This window comes from Megascapheus bottae, chromosome 12 (assembly GCF_031878675.1).
Source record: "Megascapheus bottae isolate mThoBot1 chromosome 12, mThoBot2.hap1, whole genome shotgun sequence".
In the NCBI taxonomy this organism is placed as follows: domain Eukaryota; kingdom Metazoa; phylum Chordata; class Mammalia; order Rodentia; family Geomyidae; genus Megascapheus; species Megascapheus bottae.
In genome coordinates, this window is record NC_143520.1 from 2,275,903 (window position 1) to 2,298,471 (window position 22,569).

At 43.2% G+C, this 22,569-nt stretch overlaps 2 protein-coding genes across 6 annotated transcripts in view; one reads left to right on the forward strand and one right to left on the reverse strand.

The window, feature by feature from the left end:
• Window positions 1-16,867, reverse strand: part of Dusp19 (dual specificity phosphatase 19) — a 33,547-nt gene extending 16,680 nt beyond the window's left edge. Inside the window, exons 1-2 of one of the 2 annotated variants that reach the window (XM_090342511.1) lie at window positions 15,860-16,867; window positions 669-844 (exon numbers count right to left, since the gene is read on the reverse strand). In XM_090342511.1, the coding sequence (XP_090198637.1) occupies window positions 669-844; window positions 15,860-16,062 (379 nt within the window). In that variant the 5' untranslated portion in view covers window positions 16,063-16,867. Of the gene's footprint in view, window positions 1-668; window positions 929-15,859 lie in introns of those variants that run through there. The other variant, XM_090342512.1, reaches the window with a different exon arrangement.
• A 2,822-nt stretch (window positions 16,868-19,689) lies between these two features.
• Nckap1 (NCK associated protein 1) overlaps window positions 19,690-22,569 on the forward strand; it is a 90,811-nt gene continuing 87,931 nt past the window's right edge. For all 4 annotated transcript variants that reach the window (XM_090342501.1, XM_090342502.1, XM_090342503.1 and 1 more), the window contains exon 1: window positions 19,690-19,975. In XM_090342501.1, the coding sequence (XP_090198627.1) occupies window positions 19,868-19,975 (108 nt within the window). In that variant the 5' untranslated portion in view covers window positions 19,690-19,867. The remainder of the gene's footprint in view (window positions 19,976-22,569) is intronic.

Sequence of the window (22,569 nt, forward strand, 5' to 3'; positions counted from 1 at the left end):
ATCTCACGATTTTGTAGCTGAAGGCCAGGAAGTTCACTTTCTAATATTATCTTAATACCACCAGGCTCACAGCTTGCTAACTAAGCCTAAGTTCAGCTTTACTTAAGAGCGAGCCTATCAAACTACTCCATTTTTAAAGTTGGATAATGCACACACAACTGTTTCCGATATTATTTTCTGTGATTTTGTAAACGTTAAGTGATAACTACGTCCCGGGCCTGAGCGCTGTCCCTGGGCTTCCTCAAGGCTGGAGCTCTCCCACGTGGGCCGCGGCACCACCTCCGGCTGCCGAGGACTCGAACCCGGGTCTTCATGCATGCCAGGCAAGCGCTTTAACCAGCAGGCCAGGCTCTTGCGTCCAATTAACCACGAAGCCCGGAGGTGGGGGGCGCGCAGGCTCGCGGGCGGTTGCACCGCGGGAGCAGAGCCACGCCGGCCCTGCGGACGGGCGGCATGCAGGGGACAAGTGACCCCGCTCGGCAGGCGCTGGGCCCAGCGCTGCTCTGAGAGGTGGGTGGAGGGTTTGCAGATGGCGTGTGTGGGGTCCACACCCGAGCGGGGACGCGCACGGCTGTCCGCAGGTGCTCCGGCCGCGGCAGGGGGGGGGCTGGGCGGCAGCCGTCTAGACACGGGACGCAGCCCCCGAGGTGCAGGCGGGAATAACTCACCCAGAAGCAGCCAGGGCTTGACCACGCCGACCTGCAGGTCCAGGCTGGGGTCCTGCACGTAACCGCAGCCACCCCCGCCGCTGGGCTCCGCCTCTGCCACCACGAGGATCCCGGCATCGCTCCGCGTTTCTAGGATTTGCCTTCCCGTTGGCGTGGTCACCCTGGTGCACTGCTTCCTGAGGTCCTTCCGGGAGAACGCTTTAATTTCCTGGTTAAGAGAGTGCATCGCACGGGGCGATGACCGGCACAGCGAGGGGTTGAACTGCACCGCCCTAACCGCGCCGGACACGCAGCTCAGCCCCGGGGACGCGCGCGCGGCCGGGGACCGCAGCGCCCGGGACCGCAGCGCCCGGCTCGGCTTCCCAGAGCCGCAGTGCAAGGCGAGCTTTGATTGGCCGCTGTGAAGCGGGCGCTGATTGGATGACGCTCCCTCCTCCTCGGGACGGGAAACTGCGTTTTCCTCCGCCTGCCCGCCCCGCCACGCCTCCCCGCCCCGCCCCGCCCCGCCGCCCCGCCCCGCCTCCCCGCCCCGCCCCGCCGCCCCGCCCCGCCCCGCCGCCCCGCCCCGCCGCCCCGCCGCCCCGCCCCGCCCCGCCGCCCCGCCCCGCCCCGCCGCCCCGCCCCGCCCCGCCGCCCCGCCCCGCCCCGCCCCGCGGTAGACAGTGTGATCAACTATGCCATATGTTGCCGAGTGTGGAGTAAAATGAAAACTGAAGCCAGGCACCAGTGGCTCGTGCCTGCATCCTAATTACTGAGGAGGCTGAGAGCTGAGGATAGCAGTTTGAAGCCAGATGGGGCAGAAAAGTCCCCTGGAGACTCTTACCTCTAATCAACTATTTTAAAAAGCCTTACTGGTGCTGTGGCTCAAATGGTAAAGCACTAGCCTTGAGCACCAAAAGGCTCAAGGACAGCACCCAGGCCCTGAGTGCAAGCCCCAGGACTAGAAAGAGAAGGAAAGTAAGTAAGACATAAAATAAGAAAGGAAGGAAGGGAGAAAGGCAGGAAGAAGAGAATTGAGCACCCAGACCAGATTAAAGGGCTTTTCAGGGGGGGGTAATGGGGACCAAGACATGTGAAGGGTATCAATGTATGTGAATTAATGCACCTTCTATCTGGCAAATATCATGTAACCCTTTTACTAATTACAATAAAAAAAATTAAAAAAGAGGCTAAAAAAATAAAAAAAAAATAAAGGGCTTTTCAGTAAAAACAGATGCTATGTCTGTCCCACCAGTATACAGTAACTATCTGATTCAAGCAGCTATTATTCACTCCTCTTTTATAGAAAGGAGCACTTGATTTGAATCTAAGTAACTTTGTGGCTGGGAATGTGAATTAGTGGTAGAGTACTTGCCTAGCATGCATGAAGCCCTGGGTTCAATTCCTGAGTACCACATAAGCAAAAAGGGCTGAAATTGGTGCTAGGGCTCTAGTAGTAGAGTGCTAACCTTGAGCAAAAGAAGCTCAGAGACAGTGCCCAGGCCCTGAATTTGAGCTCCAAGAGGAAGAAGAGGAGGAGGAAAAAGGGGGAGGAAGGAGGAGGAAAGAAGAAAGGAAGAGAGGGAGAAAAGGAGGAAGGGAGGGAGGGAGGGAGGGAGGAAGGAGGAGGGAAAGTGACTGCAGTATCCCTGGATGTGAAAACACTGATTTTAAACCCTACCCAACTGAATGCAGCATTTTGTAGAAGATGAATCATCTAGAGAAATATTCTGATTTGCCTAATGAAACGCCTTTGCAATTCCAGGTCTTGATTCAATATATAATACTGCCTCATATAGGTTACTGAAAAGACTTTTCAGTAAGGGAATAACATATTTTTCAAAAAAAGAGTCTAGAAACATCACTCTCAGGCTTGAGTGCTGGCAAAAAAGAAAGGAGATGTAAAGTATCATGAGACCCAAGCTAGAGCACAAGGATCACATTGCACCAATGAGGGAGGCATTAGGTCTGCAGAACCATGATCTGCAAGGGATTGCTCTGGAAGAGAGACATTTGTTTTAAAAGGCTTAAGGGGCCTGGGTCTGAAGAGAAGGTGAAAATGTAAAGAGAATATACTGAGAGTACGTTCTTGCACCCTCCTAACAGATGTCGAGGGTCTGTGTCAAGTACACAGACATGAAATATCAACCCAGAAATGAAAATCCTAGACATTGCCCACGTATTGCTTCTCATCCCCATATAACGAATGTAACTCTCAGATGGTTACTAGCATCCAAAGTGCTATCATGTGTTCAGTCTCAGGTATTTTGGCTTCAGAGACCTTTTGTTTTCCCATGACACTATAGTTTCTGACATATTACATTATAAAATCTGCAATGGAAATATATCACCTTCATTAATTTAGATATGACTTATATGGGTAAAAAGATTTATAAATACTGTAACCTACAACCTTCCCACTTTACATTACAGTTTCTGGTATGAATTATAACCTTAATTATGTAATTCACTAGGAACATGCAGGTACAGCTTGAAATGAACATAAAGGAAAAAAATTCCTTTTGTTATTGTTGTACCTGCTACCTCTGTGATTCTTTAAAGACATTTACATAAGGTATAGTTCAATTAAACATAATTTGAATATAAATTTTCTTTATGAACAAAATGCTTCATATATAAATTTGTTAATTGAACATTTTGATTACACAACAGGTTTTTTTGTTATCCAAGCATGATTTTTCTTATTTATGTTATAATGTTACCATCAAATGAAGCAGAATGCTTCTGAATTTCCTTCCTAGTACTAATTATTTTCAAGTCTCTGGTGATTTTTAAGAACCTTTCATTGCCTAGAAATAAAATATTTTTAAAAGTTAGAGCCATAAAGTCAAGATATAATTTGGAATTTTATAATTCCAGCTTTTGTGGTATACATTCTATATATATATATATATATATATATATATACTTAAAAAGGAGATTTCTATAGTTGTCAAATATTTTTCATTTTTTCTAATTTCTGTCAAAAAACAAGTCATTTTAAAATTTGCTTTTGAAATTAGTGATATATTAGATAGTGATTAGATATACAGTACTTTTTTTTTTTGCCAGTCCTGGGGCTTGAACTCAGGGCCTGAGCACTCTCCTTGGGCTTTTTTTCCCCTCAAGGCTAGAGTTCTGGCACTTGAGCCACAGCACCACTTCTAGCTTTTTTTTTTCTGTGTATGTGATACCAAGGAATAGAGCCCAGGTCTTTGTGCATGCTAGGTAAGCACTCTACAATTAGGCCAAACTCCTTGCCCAGATAGACAGTACTTCTTAATGATATGGCCAGGAAATGAATCAATAAGCAATTTTGGGTTATCTGCAATGAGTTTAATACTTCATCAAGGGATGTGAAAGCGCATAAAAGATACATTGTTTAATTTAAAATATCATTATTTATTGTTTTGAATACCGCCAAAAGAAATACGTCCAACAATGATAAATATTGTTGATTTTAAAATACATTCTGATTTTAAAGTAAATCATACAAAGTACACATACCTTAGAGTTAATAAAATCAGATTAAAAGTAGATTCTATTTTCTGAGAGCTATAAAAATGACCAGAAATGAGAAGAAAAATCACAGTGTAAGGACAGGCATTATCAAATGTGGAGATACTTCCTAGCTATAGAAAGAGTGTATGTTAGGTAAAGATGTTTGGGCACATAAAGTTTATGAACATTAGCAATGCTATGATCAAGTCTTATCATGTAAATTGAAGAAATTAAGCTAAATAGTAATCTAAGTACAAGGGACTTAGCAAACTGTATTGTATTGAAGCTCATAAGAACTGATTATTCAAAAAGATCTTTTTAAATAGTTAATGAAGCTTACTAAAACAAAGAATGTAGGGATTAAAGAATTGGAGTTACTAAAGATGACTTGGCAGTTTCTAATTAGGGAAACTTAGACACTAGTGTTACAATTGCTGTGAGCTGTATTGTTCTAGGGAGCAGCTCAGCTAATTTATTTAGTGGATGCCCCATTGCAAGCATTCAGTAAATATTTCATCAGTGCATGAACAAAAGAGTAAAGCCAGGCCCTCTGGGTTGAAGGCATTCATATCGAGGTGGTAGTTGAGTGAGATAGCATGAACTTCTCAGAAGCGCTTGTCTGGACAAAATTCACAAAGAACAGTGACTTCTAAAACAAAATCTGAAGACTTGAAAATATTGAAACAGGAACACTCACCAGATAAGAAGTTATAGGAATTAGTAGACACCATGAAAAATGTAATACAAAGTAAACAAAAGGGTGTGTGTGTGTGCACACGTGTGTTTTGTGTGTGTGTGTGTGTGTGTGTGTGTGTGAATCCTAGGACTTGAACTCAGGGCCTGGACATTGTCCCTGAGTTTTTTCCCCTCAAGGCTAATGCTTAAGCTACAGCTACAGCTCTACTTACAGCTTTTGAATTTTTTTTGACTTGTCTGAAAGTATGAAGAGCTTCAGAGAGGTCACTGATACAAAGAACTAAGAAAAGATAACTTGAAATGATGAGTTCTATTGGCCACTTTTTAATAGAATAGCCTTGGTAATGTGGTAGGATCAAATAGCTGTGAAATTTGAGAGGTTGGAGGGATATGATCAATTGGAAATAGAGATAGATGCCTACTAGGTCTAGTTCAGAACACATGTGATTGTCAAGATAGGAAATTCACTGTCACAAGGTCATCCTCAAGAAATGATGATCTGTCCATATTCTTCCAACAATTTATCTTTTCTAAGCATTTTTAATTTTACTTTTTTACATTGTATTTTTTGTCAGTCCAGGACCTTGAAATCAGGGCCTGAGCACTGTCCTTGGGCTTTCTCAAGGCTAGAGCTCTACCACTTGAGCCACAGCACCATTTCCAGCTTTTTCTATGTATATGTGGTACCAAGGAATCAAACCCAGGTCTGCATGCATGCTAGGCAAGCACTCTACCACTAGGCCAAACTCCCAGCCCTTAATTGCATTTTACTGTGGAGGGATTACATTACATTCATCAGGTGGTGGATACATTACTTCTAGAACATTGATACCCCTTCTCATGCTTTTCTCCCACTTTCCTTCCACTAACCTCCTCCCAATCATCTTGTTTTTCCCCTTCCCTTCCCTATTTAAAATAAACAAATAAACATACATACAATATACCAGGTACCAACGTCAGACACAGTAACAACAGGAGATAAATCATAAGGGGGGAAAAGGAGAAAAGAAATAACTTTAAAAAATAATATATATGTGACTTTTTTGTGTTTATGTCCCAGTACTACTACTTGAATTCAGGGCCTGGTCACTGCCCCTGAGCTTTTGTACTCAACCACAATTCTACTTCCAGCATTTTTTTTGGTAGGTAATGAATTTGAGATACAAGTCTCACAGACTTTCCTGCCTAAGATAAATTTGAATTGCTATCCTCAGATCTCAGTTTCCTGAGTAGCTAGGATTACATGCATGAGCCACTTAGCCTTCCAGATTTCAGTTGAGATTTCAGATACTAGGACCAATATTCTTGTAGCACAATGGAACACACCTGTAATCTTAGCTACTTGGGAGCTTGAAGTAGGAGGATCATAAATTTGAGCCCAACCTTAGCTATATAACAAAATTTCATCTCAAATAACAACAACAAAAAACTCAACGATGATAATAAAAAGCAGAGAAGAAATATGGTCAAATTATTTTTTCCTTTTTTTGCCTGTTCTGGGTCTTGAACTCAGGGCCTGAGCACTCTTCTTGGGCTTATCTCAAGGCTATTGTTCTACCACTTGAGCCACAGCACCACTTCCATCCTTTTCTGTGTATGTGGTACTGAAGTATTGAACTCATGTCTTCATGCATGCTTGGCAAGTACTCTACCATATTCTCAGCCCCAAATTACTTTTTAAAATATGAAATGAAATGGATAATGTGAATTAAATAAAAGTTACTAGAGAACCAGTCTTGAAACCCAAAAGTATTTTTATGTCAATTGAAGGACATATGGTTAGTAAACTAATTATCATGTCATATCTGGTGTTAACAAACATCAGAACACTGATTAAGAAGTTTAAGAAATGCTTGGGTCACCCATGAGCTCATCTAGTTCAATAAGGGAGCCGTTCATGATTCTGCATTTCTGATAGATGAATTCAACAGCTCCTGTATGTTCCTTCCAGATCTATTTTTGTATCAGTACTCTAGTTGGTCCAATGTAGTAAACATGGATTTTATTTTATCTTTGATCTTCTCTTTTTCAGTTGAATTATTATTATTATTATTATTATTGCCAGTCCGAGGCATTAACTCAGGGCCTGAGCGCTGTCCTTGGGCTTTCTCAAGGCTAGAGCTCTATAACTTGAGCCACAGCATCACTTACACCTTTTTCTATGCCTGTGGTACCAAGGAATTGAACCTGGTCTTCACGCATGCTAGGCAGTCACTCTACCACTATGCCAAACTCCCAGCCCTCAATTGAATTTTTTTTGTTTGTTTGTTTTTTGCCAGTCCTGGGCCTTGAGCTCAGGGTCTGAGCACTGTCCTTGGACTTTCTCAAGGCTAGAACTCTACCACTTGAGCCACAGCACCACTTCTGGCTTTTTTCTATGCATGTGGTACCGAGGAATTGAACCCAGGTCTTCGTGCATGCTAGGCAAGCACTCTACCACTAGGCCAAACTCCCAGCCCTCAATTGAATTTTATTAATTTTTTTCCTTTGTAAATTCTCTGAAAGCATTGTATATTTCTCTGGAAATATCACTATAGATATAATTCTCTGATGATTAGATGTGCCCTGTGTCTTTCTTGAATTCTATGAAAAGAAATTTTTCACTTCCTGACAAAAGATTTAAAACCCAGAACTTTAAAGATTTGGATGAGGGGCCAGGAGTTTGGCCTAGTGGTAGAGTGCTCAGGCCCTGAGCTCAAGCTCAGGACTGGCAAAAAAAAAGATTTGGATGAAATAGTTAAGGCATTGATACAAAAAAAATGCATTAACATTGAACAATGAATATTAGATCAAGCTGGGCACAGTGGCTCACACATGTAATCATAGCTACTCAGGAGGCTGAGATCTCAAGATCAAGGTTCAAAGCCAGTCTGGGCACTAAAGAACCTGAGACTCTTGTCTCCAATTAACCTCTAGAAAATGAGAAGTGGGGCTTGGCTCAAGGGTACCGCACTAGCCCTGGAGTGATAGCCTTGAGCTGAAGTGCTCAAGCTCAAGGACAGCTTCCAGGCCCAGAGTTCCAGCCCATGACCCTCCCCCACCTCCTCCAAAAGAATATTAGATCAATGTGTTTGGATAGAAAATAGACTTCTCACAAATTTTTCAGTTATAAAATTATAGAAAACACTGTGGCAATAGTACTGAGGTGAAAGAGAACAAATATTATTAATATTTTGTGAATAACATCTTTGTATTATATTGATTTTCACTGAAGAATTTATCCCAGCTCTAAATGCTTCAGTTAGAAAATGCCAACAAATATTAAGGACCATTATTGTTCAGTGCTAGAGAGTGAATCTAGGACTTCATATATTTAAGAAATAACTTTTACTATTGAGTTCTAATGCCTATGATTTTTTTCTTTGAAAAGTTTGTGAAAAATGATGTGCTGTTTTATAGTTATGATTGTGCACTCCTTAGTAAACACAGTGTTTCATTATTGGTTAAATATGTTAAGATAAAGCAAAAACTATTTGTTGTTCATTTATTGTACAATTCTTTTTTTTTGATGATGAGCTTATGTTTTACTTAGATACATGTCAGTACTGATGGTTGCTTGATAGCTATGGAACATTCTGTTTCTATGAGCAACTATACAAGTTTTGTGTACCTGTTTTGTATCAAAGATTAATACAGAGCCATTTTTGGCAAGACTTCACTTGAGATTTGCTCAGTGTTAGAATTCTTATGTTCATATAAAACAAGTCAAAATGCATGTCTTTTTTAAAATTTACTTTTAAATACATATATACTTATATAGTCTTGAAAAATAAATATTAAATTATTCACATGTTAGAAGTAGTGTCATTAGTATTTGCATTCTAGTCATTATTGTACTACTGAAATTCATACTTTATATTATACTTTATATGTAATAAAATGTTTGAAGATTGCCATAAAAGAAGAAAAACTCCAACTTAAATAAAATTTCCCCATTACCTGTAATTGTTCAAATGCATATTTATCACGATACTTTCCATTTGGCTTGAAATGATGGGAGAAAGAGAGTTAGAAAATAAACAGACATTATTGAAGATGCATTGTGTTCATAATCTGACATGTTGAATTGAAACCTGCTTGTACAACTATTTAAAATAACAACAACAACAACAATAATAATAATAAAAGGTCGGGAATGTGGCTTAGTAGCAGAGTGCTAGCCTAGCATTCATGAAGCCCTAGGTTTGATTCCTCAGTACCACATAAACAGAAAACGGCAAAAGTGGTACTGTGGCTCAAGTGCTAGAGTGCTAGCCTTGAGCAAAAGGACCTGAGTTCAAGCCCCAGGTCTGGAAAAAAAAAACTAAAAATTAAAACATAAAAGACGAACAGAATTATTGACAATATCTTGACAAATATTGAAGTTGGATGATGGATAAACAGGTATTCAGTTTTACAATCTCTTCTTGTTTTGTTTGAAAAAATTTAAGTACCATTACGTAATGTAAATGTTAATGGCAAAATAAGAAAAATCAATCCTCTGTGAGCTCCTACAAATGGCATGAGATTTCAAACATATTAAAAATGTTTGCTCCCTTAATGCACCTACTACCTGACGAATGTAACTGTAATCCCTACAATTACATTATCCCTACAATTAAAAAAAGCAAAAAAAAAATGTTTGCTTCTTGAAGAAAATGACAATGCCAGGACAGGATTTTTTTTTCCTTGCCAGTCATGGAGCTTGAACTCAGGAAATAGGCGATGTCCTTGAGCTTCTTTCACCCAAGGCTGTCATCCTACACTTGAACCAGAGCTCTACTTCTGGCTTTATTTTTAGAGGAGGAGGAATTTATTAGAGATAAGAGTCTCTCAGACTTTACTGCCCAGTCTGGCTTCAAATTGTAATCCTCAGATCTCAGCTTCCAGTGTAGGTAAGGTTACATGTGTTAGCTACTAATGCGTAACAGAAAAAAGGTAGTATCTTAAAAGCAAACAATCAACCAAACATCATAGCTAGGTAAACATAAAAAGGGAGAAAAAGAGAGTTTCCAGGGCATAGACAAATAGCTATGCTTCATATTATTGATGTTTGGAGGGAAAGAAAATAACTTTTGATAATATGTTTTCTGATTTCTTTTTACTTTATTATTTTTGTATTTTAAGAGATATGAAAGCTAAAAGTATGTCTTCAATAATTTATTTTATATATCAAGTGTATTATTAACTTTCTAACTTGATTCAGACTATTTGATGTTTTTACAAGTGGTTTTGATGCCATCATACAATATTACTGTTTGAAACTTCCAGAATTTTGCTGACTCTTCTACCACCAGGAATTGGTGCTACATGAAATGTTATTATTATTACTTTACAAAATAAGAAGGACATAACTTCAGTGTCCATATGTGCCTGCATTCCTGTGAATCTGTGTGTATGTTCAGCTATTTATATCTCAGCAGCATAGAAGATTCCAACCTGCCAGCTGTAGAGTAACACACCATGTGCTCATCACCATGGTAACTAGCTCTAAGATAAATTCACTCCAGAACAATGGTCCCAGAATAGTCTAATACCCATTTCTTTCTTTTTTTTTTTTTTTTTTTTTTTTGGTAGATTTCCATTGTGGCAGCGAACAATTTTGGGGAAAAAAACAAAAATGAAAACCCTTCATCTATTCCTTAACTGAGAGACAACAACAGCATATCCAACCCTGCAGAGAAAATATAGCTATATGTGTTGAAAATCATTGCAGTAAACTCAGCGTTTCATGGGCCCTGAGTTTTATTTTGTGATTATCTATACTTTCACAACTTTTTTTTTTTTTTGTCAGTCCTGGCTTGAGCTCAGGCTCTGAGCAATGTCCTTGGATTTCTCTCAAGGCTGGAGCTCTACCACTTGAGCCTCAGCACCACTTCCGGCCTTTTCCAAGTATGTGGTACCAAGGAATTGAACCCGGGTCTTCGTGCATGCTAGGCAAGCCCTCTACCACTAGGCCAAACTCCCGGCCCTACTTTCGCAACTTTTAACTTCTTACCTTTCATGATCCTTTCTGGGCTTTTTCTTTTTTGTCTATAAAATGAAGAGAACAAACAATCCCCCCATCTCTTTTAGCTTTGAAGTTATATTTTATAAATTTGCTACTTGCCCTATTTTGAGAAAATACTCTAGAAAAATACTTGAGTTATTCTTTCTAGATAGATAAAGGAGTTTGAAAACTATTCCAACCAAGTAGTGCTCCTGTCAATATTTTAGTATTCTTATTCTTTTCTCTTACAGTTGATTACATTTCCATGAAGCTTAAAATGTTCTAATTTTTCTAATTGAAGACAGATTGGAGAATTTTCATATTGGTAGAAAACTCCTTTCTGTTGGTTTTTAAGTGCTCATTCTACACATAACTGCTGCATCTCTCTACTTAAGTTCTAATGCCAGGAAGCAGGAACGCCACTGTGACCTTTAAAAAGGAGTGGCCAGGAAAAAATACATCATGGAGAAAGCATTGCTGATTCTACTCAGTCCTTTCAGAAAAGCTAATTTGTCAGTTCTGGTAGCTATCCATCACACCAAAGCTCTCAATGACATGAAATTCTCTCTGCTCCAAGATTTAGAGAGATGGGGAAGAAGAGATAGGTCTTTTATATAGTTCTGAGTAAATTCCTTTCAAATGATCTTTTTGATTTGTGAGTGTCATACTCATAGCTGTTCACCCTTGCTGAAAAATCCTCCTACTCTTCCTAGGAATGGAATTTCAAATGTATTAAGTGCGCATTGATTATTTTACAAGGGAAGAATAATTTCAATGTTCTTGATAAATATGTTCAAATTGATCTCTGCAAGTTACAGCAACATATCAAAGTACTCTTCTTTTTTTTTTTTTTTTTGCCAGTCCTGGGCTTGAGCTCAGGGCCTGAGCACTGTCCTTGGACTTTCTCAAGGCTAGAGCTCTACCGCTTGAGCCTCAGCACCATTTCTGGCTTTTATCTATGTATGTGGTACTGAGGAATCGAACCCGGGTCTTCATGCATGCTAGGCAAGCACTTTAACCACTAGGCCAAACTCCTGGCCCCTCAAAGTACTCTTCTATGCAAAGCATTTTTTCGATTCTTTTTCCCCTTAAACTTTTAAAAATTAAATAGCTGTACAAAGAGAACAAATTGTTTCAAAATTTAATGTTTCTGTTTCATTTTGTTTATAAATCATTTTTTTTCCTTTTTGGTCTAGGATCGCATTTCGGGATGTTGCACTTGTTAGGCAAGTGCTTTGCCACTGAGCTACATATCCCATCCCAATCTTAATAGTGCTTGTTTTCTAAAATGTCTTGTTGTTCTAAATTTTGAGAACCTCTTTTACTTTGCATGCTGTAAAGAAATAAAGAAGATAAAATTTGGATTTTTTGTGTGTGCTATAGAAAGAGAAGGTATTTGACTTCATGAACGACACAAAAATTATAAAGGTTAATATCTATTTTATTGCAGCTTTTTTTACAAAGACTTTTATATTTAAACTAAAATTTACTAAACAGAAATAAGACGGATCATGCTAATTAGGCTTATCAATAAAACAAGTTAACTGATTTGAAGCTATAGGCAGGAGTAGCAATAAATACGCATCTTTATTTTTCTTAAGAGAGTAACGATTTTATTATATTATTGGATATTATCTGATCACATCTCTAGAGCACTCTGAAAGTTTTTCATATAATCAGATTTCTAGTTCATCATTCTGTCTTGTCTGGCATTAAAGTGATTTGAACAAACAAGGGGTAAGAATTATTGAAGTCAGGGCAGATTGTATAAAGCCTGTGTCTTCATACCTGTGAGTTCTTTTTTTTTTTTTTTTTTGCCAGTCCTGGGCTTGAGCTCAGGGCCTGAGCACTGTCCTTGGACTTTCTCAAGGCTAGAGCTCTACCACTTGAGCCTCAGCCCTATTTCCAGCTTTTTTCTATGTATGTGGTACTGAGGAATCGAACCCGGGTCTTCATGCATGCTAGGCAAGCACTTTAACCACTAGGCCAAACTCCCGGCCCACCTGTGAGTTCTTAAGAAGAATTACAAAGAAGAAACAGGTGGTTTACCTTTCTCTCTTTGCACTGTGTGACACAGTGGTAAGAGCGCAGGGCGCATTCCTGATAGGCTGCTCAAAAGCATCAAGATTTAGGAAGCACTACTAGGAGTCATGGAATCACACGCTGGTATCTAAGGCTCTGTTCCATAAAGAGATATGCTGTTAACTACTGGTAACAAATTTTCCTCTTTAACTTGGTCTGGAGTGTCACTTTAATACTTATTCTTACAGTATCTTCTTTCAAAAATGTTGTTAAAACGACAACGAGGAAATGTGAAAATGACACCTTTCTCAAAGAACTAAAAGTAGTTGTTGTCTTTGAATGAATAAGCCCCGTTGCTTCTGAGAAATTATTTTATTCATAATCATGGCATGAATAAGAGAATACTGGCTTAGATTATAGACAAATTAGAAGTCTTTATATTTAATTTGGGAAAATGTCAGTAAGAGTCCAGCCAGGAGCAGGCGGTGGTGGCTTATGCCTGTAATCCTAGCTATTGGGGAGGCTGAGATCTAAGGATTGCAATTCAAAGCCTTCATAGGCGGGAAAGTGTGAAACTCTTATTGCCAACTGGGAAAGGGTGAAACTCTTATTGCCAACTAACCACCAAAAACCTAAAAGTATAGTTGTGGCTCAAAGTGATTGAGCTCTATCCTTGAGCAAAAGAAGCTCTGAAACAGTGTCCAGGCCCTGAATTCAATCTCTAGGACTGACACACATACAAAAGGAGTTAAGAGATCCAGAAACACAACAAATCAAAGGAAGGCTGGATAAGTGTGATTGCATTAAACTGCAGAGTTCTGCATGGCAAAGGACATAAATAGCAAGATAAATAGAAAGGCTACAGATTGGGAGAAGACCTTTACTAGCTATACACCAGACAAAGGTCTCATATCTAAAATATCAAAAAATTAACCCCTGCCCCAAATAAAGAAACAACCCCATTAATAAATGGGCTTAAACACTTAAAGAGAGACTTCTCTGAAGAAGAAATAAATGAGGAAATGTTCAGCATCTCTGGACAGAAAAGAAGTCAAAGAAATATTAAGATTCCACCTCACACCAGTTAGAATAGCCATTATCAAGAAAACTAATAACAACAGATTTTTAGCAAGGATGTGGTCAAAAGGGACTGCTACTACACTGTTAGTGAGAACATAAACTTATTCAGCATTATGGAAAGCAGTAAGAAGGTTCCTCTAAGGACTGACTGAACATAGAACTCCCCTATGACCCAACAATTCCACTCCTGGGCATTTACTCAAAGAATCCAAACAAGGCCACACTAAAGCTACTACCAGAACTATATTCATTGCAGCACTATTTACCCTAGCTAAGATATAGAACCAACCCAAATGCCACTCAGTACATGATTAGATCAAGAAAATATATACACAATGGAATTCTATGCTTCCATCAGAAAGAATGACATTGCCTCATGTGTAAGGAAATGGAAAGACTTAGAAAGATTTATATTAAGCAAAGCAAGCCAGACCCAAAGAAACATAGGCTCCATGGTTTCCTCATTTGTAATAACTAGATTTTGTCTAGGATATTCTTAGCAGAGGATCACAACAGCTTAATACCTATGTTCATATGATCATATAAAATGGTGCTTATCAAAATGAGGGTCAAGAAATGGAAACAAGAGTTCTTTTGTTTTGTCCTGCTAAAGCATGAGTTACAAAAGCTACCATGTCATCTAACATGCTGAACCGATCAGCAAAGGGACACTTTTCACAGTTCTGAAGATGCTCAAAAAGTTGGCTTCTTAATGATTATGCCATATTATGCCATATTAGCACATGATTATGATCTCTCCCCTCCACCCCCTTTTGAGGCAAGATTTCACTATGTAATACAGTCTGGCCTCAACATTGATTCTCTTGCTTCTGTCTCTTGAATCTTGGGAATACACACATGTGCCATTACACTGGCCCATTATTCCTTTTTTTCTTTTTCTTTCTTGCTTTCTTGTTCTTTTTTTTTTTCTTTTCTGCCTGTCCTGGCTTGAACTCAAGGCTTGAGCACTGTCCTTGGGCTTTCTCAGGGCTAGTGTTCTACACTTGAGCCTCAGCACCACTTCCAGCTTTTTCTGTGTATGTGGAACTGAGAAATGGAACCTGGGGCTTCATGCATGCGAGGCAAGCACTCTACCACTAGGCCACCCTCCTGGCCCTCTTTTTTAAATTTTAATTATAGGTTCTGTGAACTTATACTCAGTTTTTTGTTTTTTTTGTTTTTGTTTTTTTTGCAAAGGCAAGGCTTTATTCAGGCAGGCTGCAGCTCGGGCTTCCTCCTGCACACTGACAAAGCGGAGCTTAGGAGGAAGCCCCAAGCTGAAATTTCACAAGGCTTATAAAGGCAAAAGCAACCAGATGTTTGAGTAAGATAAGGTGGGGGTTAGGGACATTCCAGGGTAATGGGAGCTGACGGGAACTTCCCACGATGGTTGAGTTCTATTCAGCTGTCTGAATAGTTTGATGGCTTGAAAAACAAATGCTATGTGAATTTTAACACAGACAGGTCAGTTCCTGGAACTTATGGACATCACAATCCTGTTTCTTTAATTTATGGACGCTTTGGGGTTATACTCAGTTTTTAAAAATTATCTTTCAGTAGTTGTACAAAGATGTTTCAATTCAACATACCAATTTATGAGTACAATGCATTTTGATCCTTACATCATCCACCTATCTGCAAAAACAAAAATATAAAAAGCAAAAAATCCTATAAACTGTTTAAACAATTGCACTGGGCTGGGAATGTAACTCAACATCATAGTGCATGTAAGCATGCACGATGCCTACCACCACAAAAACATCCAAATCACACAATAGCAAATTTTGAAAAAGCTTAAAAATTTTTGTGCTGTTTTTCCTTTGGTGGTACTAGAGTTTGAATTTGTGGTCTGAAGCTTGCTAGACAAGTACTCTACTATATAAACCATGGCTTGCTTCCTTATTGTTTTAGTTACTTTTCAAATAAAGCCAGCCGTTCCTCCTACCTTTGCCTGCTGTGTAGCTGACGTAACAGGCGTATTGGCTGAAGTGGTAGAGATCTAGCCTTGAAGGAAGACCAAGAACAGTACTCAGGTATACCCTTGTTACTTCTGTCAATATGAAGGAGGTAGGGGAGAACTGGCAGAAGGAAAAACAGCCCTCTCCTAAAGAAGGGTCTTAAAAGCTTGTATTCTATTGGCCAGAACATTAGTTTCAAGGTCAGAGTCAGTTGCAAGGGAGTCTGGGAGTTGTAGTCTTTATTCCAGTTTTAAGAATAAAAGATTTTACACATCCCTCCACATACACACGTAAACACACACATATGCATATGCACATAGCACATGATATTAATAACAAAACTCTTTTCTGCTAAAAATGAAATGAAAACACTGTAAATAATTCATTTAGATTTAATCTCCTTTTCTCAAAATTCTCTATTAAAATTTGGGCTTAGCTTGTCCAAGAATTAGTTATAATAATATCAATTGAACAATGAGTCTAGTCTCTGCAGAGTTCTCCATGGACAGTCAAGAGTTACAAGTAGTTGCAAGCATTCCAGCTGTGACAGAAACATAATAGTAGCTTTTCTTGAGTGAGAATTGCTTTAAAATTCATACCATTCTTGTCTGTTTAAATATCTGAACTTTAGAATTGGTTTATTTATAATTGTATTAAAAGAGCATAGGTTTCCCTGCCTTCCCCACACCACACACTCTCCAAGACTCGGCATCTTTTCTTATCTGGCTGCCCTAACCTTTTCAAGTGCTTTCTCCTTTCCAGTTTCCCAGATTTCAGATGCTGACCACTTTTAATTGAAAATGTTAGGCATTGGGGTGTGCCTCCAGCCAATGAGTGACAGTGTGCAGGCATTGAGTTCAAGTTCTGATCAAGGTCCTACAAAGAAATGCGATTAGTTAACCAGACAGTGATTAGTTATCTGCAATAATAGTAAATACATGACCTCTGATGTGTTTATATTTTTTTCAAAAAAGCAAGAATTTCAAGTAAGCTAGCTCTATTCCAATCCTAGTATATAATTATGACATTTTATTATTAGGAATAGTATTATTTTAAGTTCTTAAGTCAAATACATGATCTAATCCCTCTCTCTTTGAAATTTTAAAATATTTTCTTTTCTTTTTTCTTTTTTAAATTGTAATTAATAGAAGGGTTACATTATATTCGCTAGATAGAAAGTGCATTACTTCACAAACATTGTCCCCATTTCACTCCCCCACCTCTTCCCTTCCCCTATTTCAAATAAACAAATAAACATATATATATATATATAATATACCGGATAACAAGGTAAGATACTGTAACAATATGAGAATAACCAAGGGACAACAAGAGATGAGAAATAACATACTACTTTAAGAACAACAATTACGGGCCGGGAGTTTGGCCTAGTGGTTAAAGTGCTTGCCTAGCATGCATGGAGACCCGGGTCCAATTCCTCGGTACCACATACATAGAAAATAAGCCAGAAGTGGTGCTGAGGCTCAAGTGGTAGAGCTCTAGCCTTGAGAAACTCCAAGGACAGTGCTCAGGCCCTGAGCTCAAGCCCAGGACTGGCAAAAAAAAAAAAAAAAGAACAACAATTACACATTATATGGCTCTTGTTTCATATCCTGGTAAAATAAAGATTTTCTTAAGAAGAGTATACTAGCTTTTATCCCATATTTTCTTTTCATAAAAAGTGTTATGAATCCAACGATAGTGTATTAATTTTTAGAGCTTTGTTTATTGAAGGTGGCGGGATGTTTTGTTGCTCACCTAAACGAATAGATATAATCTAAAAGATTAACACAGAGAAAGGAGATAAAACCCCAACTATCAAAGTGGTCTAAATTCTCTTGTCTGGAACTTTTCAACCTAGTCATCAATCACATTGGGGCGGCAGGGGGGGGCTGTGAGAGAGACAGACAAACAGACTGACTGACTGACTTGACAGACAAGAGACAAATGAGAGATGGCAAGGGGGAGGGGGAGAGAGGCACCTAGTGTCCATGAGAATAACCGACCAAGGAAATAAACGAGATGGAGAAGTGAAACTTTTCAAGGAGTGGGATTTAGGCGGAGCCCCACCCCCCACTGGGAGGCCTTCACTCACTGACTTCTCCAGATGTAGACGGAGCCCCTCCTCACTGGGAGGCCTTCACTCACTGACTTCTCCAGATGCAGGTGGAGCCCCTCCTCTCTGGAGAGGCCTTCACTCACTGACTTCTCCAGATGCAGGTGGAGCCCCTCCTCACTGGGAGGCCTTCACTCACTGACTTCTCCAGATGCAGGTGGAGCCCCTCCTCACTGGGAGGCCTTCACTCACTGACTTCTCCAGATGCAGGTGGAGCCCCCTCCTCTCTGGAGAGGCCTTCACTCACTGACTTCTCCAGATGTAGGTGGAGCCCCTCCTCACTGGGAGGCCTTCACTCACTGACTTCTCCAGATGCAGGTGGAGCCCCTCCTCACTGGGAGGCCTTCACTCACTGACTTCTCCAGATGTAGACGGAGCCCCTCCTCACTGGGAGGCCTTCACTCACTGACTTCTCCAGATGCAGGTGGAGCCCCTCCTCACTGGGAGGCCTTCACTCACTGACTTCTCCAGATGTAGGTGGAGCCCCTCCTCACTGGGAGGCCTTCACTCACTGACTTCTCCAGATGTAGGTGGAGCCCCTCCTCCTGGGAGGCCTTCACTCACTGACTTCTCCAGATGTAGACGGAGCCCCTCCTCACTGGGAGGCCTTCACTCACTGACTTCTCCAGATGTAGACGGAGCCCCTCCTCACTGGGAGGCCTTCACTCACTGACTTCTCCAGATGCAGGTGGAGCCCCTCCTCACTGGGAGGCCTTCACTCACTGACTTCTCCAGATGTAGACGGAGCCCCTCCTCACTGGGAGGCCTTCACTCACTGACTTCTCCAGATGTAGACGGAGCCCCTCCTCACTGGGAGGCCTTCACTCACTGACTTCTCCAGATGTAGGTGGAGCCCCTCCTCACTGGGAGGCCTTCACTCACTGACTTCTCCAGATGCAGGTGGAGCCCCTCCCCACTGGGAGGCCTTCACTCACTGACTTCTCCAGATGCAGGTGGAGCCCCCTCCTCACTGGGAGGCCCTCACTCACTCACGGGTGTCGGAGCCCACGAGGACTTCTCTGGATGGGCGGTCTCGTGGACCAACGCCCATTCTGTCATCTCGGGAACTTGGGTTATTTGCACTTTCGAGGTCCTCGTTTGCCGAGGGAGGTCGTCGGAGGGGAGCGGGTCGGGTGGGGTGGCCGGAGCCGCGGCGTCGGAGGTGTTGGGCGGGGAGGGCGTGGGCCAGGCCGTGGGAGGGATGGAGGGGGTCCTGGCGCTGGGAGCCGCCGGTGGGTGACAACGCCGCTCCCTGGGCCTCTCCGGGGCGGTGTGCGGAGGCCACGCGGGAAACCCGGGGAGGGGCGCGCGGACCCGCGGGGACGACCGCACCCGGGCTGCCCACCTGGGCCTCGGGTTGCGCCCGGCACTCCCAGCGCTGGTGAGCGGTCGGCCGCCGCGAGGCCCGGCGGACCCAGGGCCGCCGGCTGCGGTTCCCCGTCCGGCCTGGAGGGGGAGCCGGCGCGCCCGGTCAGGTGACCGCGCCGGTCCGGGGCTGCGGGAGGCGGCCTCGTTCTCAGCCGCCGAGACGCCGCCGCCCGCCGCCACACCTAGTGGAGGAGCCGGGAAGGCCGCTCGGTGGGGGCTGGGCGAGAGCGTCGGGGCGGAGACGGAAGGGCGGCGGGCGGCCGGCGCGGAGGCTGCGGGGCTCCGCTGGCTGCTTCTCTGGGGGTGGCGGAGAGGGGACGGGAGCCCCGCGGGAGCGTGCGGCGCGGCTTGCTCCTCACCCGCGGGGTCGGGGCGCGCGGCCATGGGCGCGCTGGCCTGAGGCGAAGGTCGCGGGCGGCGGGGGAGGAGGCCGCGGGCCGGGGCCTGGGCGCGAGGCGACGGCGGCGTCGGCAGCACCACCACCACCACCCGGGCCACCGCGGCGACCACCATGTCGCGCTCCGTGCTGCAGCCCAGCCAGCAGAAGCTGGCGGAGAAGCTCACCATCCTCAATGACCGCGGCGTCGGCATGCTCACCCGCCTCTACAACATCAAGAAGGTGCGCGCCGGCCGGCGAGGCCGGGGGGGGGGCGAGCGGGCGCGGAGGCCGCGGGGGTCCGGCGGGCGGGCGCGGAGGCCGCGGCGGGCGTGGAGTCCGGGGCCGGGTGGGGGGGGGCGGCGGGCGGCGCCCGGGGCCGAGAATCGCGGCCTCCCCGCCAGGCCCGGCCGGCCCGGGTCGCCGGGATGCGCCGCGCGCGGCCTAAGGCCCAGTCCGGCGCGCTTCCCGCGGCGGCTCGCGGGGCGGCCCGCGGTGGGGAGAAGCCGTTTCCCGGTTCCCGCAGGCGGCAGCGCCGTCCCCGGCCCCGGCCCTCGTCCGCGGGAGGGAGGGTGACGGGTGCACGCCATTCCGCAGGGCTCAGGACCCTTGGTGTGCCTTGGCCGAGGGTGAGGGGCCGTGGCGCCGGGCCGGGCGTCTGCCCTCCCCGCCGGCATACTTTTCTCTCCTTTGGGAGTGTGGAGGAGACATGGCCGATGGGGCCTCGCGTGCCCGGCACTGGGCCCCGGGCTGGTACACACAAACCCTGCGGAGGCGCGAGGACGCTGGGATTATTCCACGGTGAAGGAGGCGCGGAGGCGGGAGCGGGGAGCCAGCGTTCCCCCGCAGCACCTCCCGCGGTGAGTCACCGGAGCGGGGGCGTCGGCCTCCCCGCCGCCGCCTCCCCCGCCGCCTCCCCGCCGCCGCCTCCCCGCCGCCTCCCCAGCTCCTCGAACGCCCCGGAACGCGGGTTATCATCCCAGAGCAGTGCGGACACACAGAGGCTCCGCGCGCCGCGGGCGGCAGCGTCCGATCCGCCGAGTGGCCGGCGGCTCCCGGGAAAGCCCTCGACCGCGTAGGAAAGGCGGGTGTGCAGAGCCGGGCGAAGGCAGATGAGCTTCCTGGAACGTAATCCAGAGAACCGGGAGCCGTCTAGGTTTTGTTTTGGTGCTCTAGTCTCCAGGGTAGCACATCGTCATCGCTTTTCCTGGCCTCTTCATGTGGCTTCTTAAATGATAGCAGTAGATGAGTGAGGGTCGTTGATTTAGAAAATGCCTGTCAACGGGGTCAAGTCCTGAAGCGTAAAGAAGGCCATCCTGCGTTAGCAGTGATGATGTGTTTTGGAAAAGGACAAACATGGCTGTCCACCCGACTGCCAGGACCCACTCCCTGTGCGCGCAGTGCCCATGTTCGTTACAAGCTGCGAGCCTGCAGCACGGCGTCGTGGCAAAGCAGCCTTCCGAACCTGCCGTGGCTCGTCGGTGATGAACCGCTGTAGGCTCTGCACTAACTGAATTGAGGAAGCACTACTTACAGGTGGCCCTATCCTAAACCTTTGGGTGAGATTAGCTTCGTAAGAAGCACACGGATTGGAACCACCATGTAAACTTTGTCCAGAAAACCAGCAAGTCAGACCTTACTAAAACTTACTAGACCTGTGGTATTGTGGTTAAAGGAAATGGTTAGGATGGTTTTCAGAAGAGGAAGTGAGAGTAACATCAAAAGTGATTTGGGTTACTTGGGCAAAATACCTTGTGTTAAGCAGTCATTATAACTAGTTTATGGTGTAAAGATAAAAAGGCTTTAATACGGTAGTTTCATAGATAAATTTAGCTAAATTCTAAGCATCTGAGCTCTGATAATTCCAGTTTACTGCCATTGCTCAAAGCAGTATTTTTATTCACTTCCTGTTTTGAGAAACGTTGTTTTTGTATTGTTAACTACCGAAATTTAAGTTGAAAGCAGTCATTATTATATCTAATTGCCAAATATTTTAAGTTATTGAAAAACTATATTTCAGCACTTGCCAAATATTGATAGTTTCCTGAAAAGTGTTTTGCTTACCCTGCCTGATTATGAGGTTCTTCTTGATTAGTATATTTTTGAACTATTAGTATTTAGGATTATTACCTGTCACATGAGGTCATGAGGCCATTGATTAGAGCTTGTTGAAATGAATTATATAGATACATATTGTATTTATGAACATAAACATTTGTAATATACATAAATATGTTACTTTTAATTTTAATACTAATGGCTTTTAGGTTCTTGTGTGTAATTTTGCTTATAATTGCATCAGATAAATTTTTAATCTTTCAGTCTGGGAAATTGTCTGTTTTATCTTCCCAGCTGGCTAGGGATTGAGACATTTGTTAAAATATTCTGCCAAAGAACTGAGATCTGTTTGCCATGTGTTTATAAGGTTCACAGTGTCTTCAGTTTTATAGGAATATAAACCACATAATCTTTTCAATCTCAATCTCTTACATTTCTCAGAAAAACTTTCCACTTCATAATACATGGCCAGCTAATTACTACATTTTTGTTAATACATATGTACATTAGATTATCTACCACACTTGATTTTCTGCTCTATTTTGGTTGGAAGTAGCAGATTTGGTTTAGAAGTAATGAAGTTTCTCAGATTTTGGAATGTTTGGGCATACATAAATGAGATAATCTAGTATGAACCCAGAGAATAAAATCTGTTTGGTAGTGGGGGCCCTGGAGTTTGGCCTAGTGGTAGAGTGCTTGCCTGGCATGCACGAAGACCCAGGTTTGATTCCTTGGTACCACATAGAAAAAAGCCGTGGCTCAACTGATAGAGCCTTGAG